This window comes from Emiliania huxleyi (genome assembly GCF_000372725.1).
Source record: "Emiliania huxleyi CCMP1516 chromosome Unknown EMIHUscaffold_202, whole genome shotgun sequence".
In the NCBI taxonomy this organism is placed as follows: domain Eukaryota; phylum Haptophyta; order Isochrysidales; family Noelaerhabdaceae; genus Emiliania; species Emiliania huxleyi.
In genome coordinates this window covers 124,430-129,326 of record NW_005200580.1, presented here as the reverse complement: position 1 = coordinate 129,326, position 4,897 = coordinate 124,430, and the positions used below count along the sequence as shown (strand labels likewise).

Genomic DNA, 4,897 nt, shown 5'->3' with positions numbered 1-4,897 from the left:
GTTGGGCCGATGACCCCACCGCACGCGCGGCTTTTGGTTGGACTGATCTACAACTTAAAACTCAGGGGGGGGGGGGGGGGGCACGGGGGCGTGCGCCACGCCTGGTGGCGAGAGGCGTGCCCGGGTAGATGAGCGCCTTGTACGCACGTCCTGGGTAGTGCGCGCCGACCAGGCGCGAGAACTGCGGGGAGATTGGGGGAGATTGGGGGAGATATGACTTCGCGGGGAGGTATGATGACGCGCGAGATAAGGCTGCCTGCTACTAGAACTGCTGAACTGCGCGTGCGGGTGGAAAGGTGGAAAGGGCCGCGAGGTGAGCCGAGGTGAGCCGAGGTGAGCCGAGGGGAGCCGAGGGGAGCAGAGGTGAGCCGAGGTGAGCCGAGGTGAGCCGAGGTGAGCCGAGGGGAGCCGAGGGGAGCAGAGGTGAGCCGAGGTGAGCCGAGGTGAGCCGAGGTGAGCCGAGGTGAGCCGAGGGGAGCTCGAGAGGTGGGAGCTCGAGAGAGAGGTTCGAGCACGCGCGAGAATCGCGGTGGGCACAATACGCCCTCCGCTCGGCTGCCCCTCGGCTGCCCCTCGGCCTCCCCTCGGCTGCCGCTCGGCTGCCTCTCGGCTGCACCTCGGCTGCACCTCGGCTGCCCCTCGGCTGCCTCTCGGCTGCACCTCGGCTGCCCCTCGGCTGCCTCTCGGCTGCCCCTCGGCTGCCTCTCGGCTGCACCTCGGCTGCACCTCGGCTGCACCTCGGCTGCCCCTCGGCTGCCCCTCGGCTGCAACTCTGCCACGCGTGTGGCGGCTCCGGCGTCTTTCTCCTTTTGCGTCGCGGCGCCTGCTTGGCAAGGCCCATGTCGAGCTTGGTGCCTCCGTCCATGAGGAAGATGATGACGCAGCATCCTATCTCGACCGCAAACCGGTTCGCACCCCAGCGATGTGCGCGTGTGAGGGCGACGGCCGTAGCTGCGAGGAGAGAGGAGGAAGAGGAGGGGCGTCTCATCGCCGTCGTTGGACGCGTCCTCGGCATCGCGTCATCTCGCGTCATCTCGCGTCATCTCGCGTCATCTCGCGTCATCTCGCGTCATCTCGCGCCATCTCGCGTCATCTCGCGTCATCTCGCGTCATCTCGGGGCATCTCGGGGCATCTCGCCGTCGTTGGTCGGGTCCTTGGCATCGGCGGCGGCGAAGCCCGCCTGCGCACGGGCCGGCGGTGGGGTGTGGTGGCGAGGCCTATGGCGATGCGGCGGGTGGTCGATGGTGGTGAGGGGAGGGGGGGTGAGGGGGGGGGGGGGGCGAGGGCACACTGGCGGGTGCGGCGGGGATTGTTGGCGCGGCGGCGAGATGGCGATGTGGCGATGGCGAGCGTGTGTGTGGTGTGTGGTGGGCGCGTGGCGTAAGAGTGGCGCCTCGAGCGTGTGCACGACGCCGAGCATGACGGCGTCCGCGTCCCACTTCTTGGGCGCGAAGGAACTCCCGTAGTAGAGGAAGACGGGGCGGCCGTGGTGGTCGAAGCCGCGGTGCGTGAAGAGCAGCGACGCGGCGGCGGCGCCATCGCTGCCGTCGGGGCCGGGCGCTCTTGGCAGAGTCTCTGCCCGCCACTTCTCGCTCTCGCCCAGCGCCTTGGACGCCCTGGCGGGGGGGGAGGAGGTCGCGCGTGCGGCGGGTGGCGAATTGTATGCAGGCGTTTGGGAAGGCCGCAGTCACTTGTCGGGCTTGAACTTGTGCGACGCCGCGTACTGCTTGCGGGTCCGCTCGCTGACGTCGGGGAAGGCGGCGGCGAGGGCGGCGAGGCATGCCTTCTGCTGCTCCTCGTCGGGGGCGGACGAGAAGAGGCCCATGTCGCTCAGCAAAACACGGCAAAGGCAAGGAAGCGCCGCGGTCAAAGCGGGTATAGCATGGAAAGAATTCTTAAGATAAAGGCGCTCTCACAGCAGACTGGCACGAACTAGCACCACAAAAGGCACAGCAGACAACGGCCCCTTATGGGCCGTCGAAGAGGCCGTCATACTCCTCCGGCCTCGCCCCCCCTTCCCAACCCTCCCCTGGCTCAGGCTCCTCATCCTCGCGGCGCGCAGTGCGCACCCCGCCCCGCGAAGACGAGTGCACGCATTGGGCATCAGAGACTACTCAAGGTCTAGAACGCACACACATGCTACACCCTCCCCATCCTCTCAGCTTTTGTCCCGTCTCTACTGACTCTTCTCTGTTTACCCGTCTTGTTCTTTCCCCTTGGAGCCCTACACCTGTGCCGCCGCACCCTTGTGCAGCGCAGCGAGCACCAGGATTGTCGCAGAGACCGAGGACGTCGTGTTGCCGAGTTGGCGAGTTGGCGAACTGGTGAATGGACGAGGACGTGCGACGGAAGCAGGAAATCGAGAATTTAAACAAAAGAAGTGTCTCTCACAGCAGACAGGCTCGACACAGGTGCGAGCTGGCGCGTGCTAGTACTATCACCGGCACACTACCGGAGCCGCCTAAGCGACTCCGTTAAGAACGGCAATGCACTTAGCATGTATGTATGTAGGAAGGTGAAGAACAGTCAGGCTCGGACTGGACACCAACGCGGTATGGGTGGACGCAAGACAGATGATGACGACACGCACGAGCGACACACAGACACAAACAAGCTCACAAGACACACAGCCAGCGGGCTGCCGCACATCCTGAGTGGGCGTACACATCACTCAGGCCACGTCCCCCCTGTCGCCCCCCCCAGCACTCCAAGGTGCCAAGAGACAAACAACAGCACAACAACACAGACAGGCGACAGGGGCGAACGTGTGAGACTAGAGCAGGCTTGCTCCGCCTCTAGCAATCTCGTCGCCGGCCGCAAGGCACGGACGAGACCGTGTGTGGGGTCTTGTGAGGTGTCTATCTATGGACGCCCTCCTCACAGGCTATTGGCCAGCCGCTAGCCCTAACTCGCACTCATGGGTGACGACAGTTCATTGGATGAGTGGTTGCGAGCAGAGGCGCGTGTGCTGAATCTAGATCGCACGCCGTGGCATATGACTTGGGTAGGCGTGCGACCGCAGCGCGTCCGCCGAAGGCTCGACCGGGCGCGCGTGTCAGCCAGAAGTTTGCCAGTAGAGCGATCCTGGTCTTTCCGAAGACGAGCCGACACCGCGACTCTCCGACTCACAACGTCCGCCACCGGCGACTCTCCGACACCGCGCATATCTCTCAGTGCAGCACACTCGACTTCAGTGCACTGCTGGCGGCATGCCGTCTCCCAGCAACGCCAGCTGCAGCCGGAACCTGGGGCGAATGCGCTCGTCGCCGGTGGCGGACGGCTGTGCTGGCCAGCTCGACAGCTGGTGCTCACTGACTCGATGCGGCTGCTGCGCCAGCCGGCAGTGCAAGCGAGGCAGCGAAAAGAGCCGGGCAGCGCTGAAGCGGTGCATTGACTCGCGCGCGATGGGCTGGCAGCCGAACACCTCCGGCGCTTGCGCGCCAGATGTGTATCACTGGCACATCAGAAAGTGCGCAGGCACGACGATCCGCAACGTGCTCAAGCGCAAGAACACGAGCCAGCCTTATGGCATCTACCGCGAGTACCACCATGCCAGCGGAGCGCCGGACTGGTCAGACCTCGCAAAGCTGGAGGCGACGGCCAGGCGGGAGGCGAACGCGGCGGGTCGACAGAGCTGCGGCGCACGGCGCCTGGTCGTGCTCCGCGAGCCGTACGAGCAATTTCGATCAGAGGTCCACTACTTTCCCCGCGATTTCTATCGCGTCGACCACCAGACGCGGCAGGCCCGCCTCGTGTACGGGGACAATCATCTCATCTGCCGAGGCATGGGGCTCTGTGCTGCCTCAAACGGGTTCGGACGCGGCTGCAGCGTCGAGCGCGCAATGCGCGTCCTCGCGGGCTTCGATTTCATCGGCTTTTTCAGCAGGTTGGACATCGTCTTCGAAGTGCTGCGCGGATGGACGGCCTGCGGCGGGCCACCGCTGTCCCGCACAGAGAGCGCGCTGGACAGGCTGGCGTCAAAGGGTCGGCTAGAGGTGCTGCTGCGGAGCGGCGACACCACGCGAAGCGGGTCCAACTACACGGCGGCGATCCTCGCCTCCATCGACAAACTTCACCGTGCCTGGAATGGGTCCAAGATCGGCACCGAGTTGGGGCGGGCCGAGGAGCGGCTGTCGAATCTGACGCTCGAGGCGATGCGGCTCATGCCTCTCCGCGCCGAATTTGAGGCGCGGAACGGGTGCGCCGTCGAGGTGTATAGGAGGGCGCTCCTCGAGTACGGCGGCCCGAGAGGCGGTCCGTGGCCGCCCCGGGCGTGCACATGATCATGTGGGATCGAGAACGACTGAACGAGATTCTGCGCCGTATACCGCGTCGGCTCTATTTTGAACAGAAAAGAGCCGTATCCCGTATAAAAAACAACGCGAAACGGCCATTGTGGACAGAGAGACCCGATTTCATATGTGCAGACATCCGGGTGCAAAAGAGACCCGTCACGGTAATCTCGTCGTGCGGTCTCTGCGCGAATAGGGTCGGGCCGGCCCGCGGCCGCGCAGCTCTCTAGCCCCGCGAAGCAGCGCAGGGCGCGGCTGGGAACTCTCCGTTAAACCGGCGCCCGCCCGAGTATGGCCAGCGTGGGCAAGGCATCGTGGCCCAGCAAGGAGCGAAAATGAGTTTGCTGATGGTACGTTGGTCAACCGCATTGTGCCGCAGCTCCACCGCTTCTCCCCGGACAATCATCGAGAGACCTCGATGGTCTCAGCACCGCGCAGGATCTCTTCTGAGAGCCGGCCGCCAGGCGCTGCCAACTTCGCCGCCGCGCTCTAGACGAGCACCGGCCGGTGCTGGCGTGGACGACGGCGGCTATCCGCGCGTATCTAGGCGGTGGGGTGAGGGGGGGGGTGAGGGGGGGGGTCCTGTCGGGGGGGGGGGGGGGGG

At 65.3% G+C, this 4,897-nt stretch overlaps 1 protein-coding gene across 1 annotated transcript in view; it reads right to left on the bottom strand.

The window, feature by feature from the left end:
* The window catches only part of EMIHUDRAFT_442824 (hypothetical protein), a 4,066-nt gene extending 2,200 nt beyond the window's left edge, over positions 1-1,866 (bottom strand). The window contains exons 1-5 of the mRNA XM_005781397.1: positions 1,693-1,866; positions 1,395-1,617; positions 1,139-1,181; positions 824-888; positions 96-181 (exon numbers count right to left, since the gene is read on the bottom strand). Of these exons, the coding sequence (XP_005781454.1) occupies positions 96-181; positions 824-888; positions 1,139-1,181; positions 1,395-1,617; positions 1,693-1,782 (507 nt within the window). The 5' untranslated portion in view covers positions 1,783-1,866. The remainder of the gene's footprint in view (positions 1-95; positions 182-823; positions 889-1,138; positions 1,182-1,394; positions 1,618-1,692) is intronic.
* Positions 1,867-4,897: the final 3,031 nt, after the last annotated feature.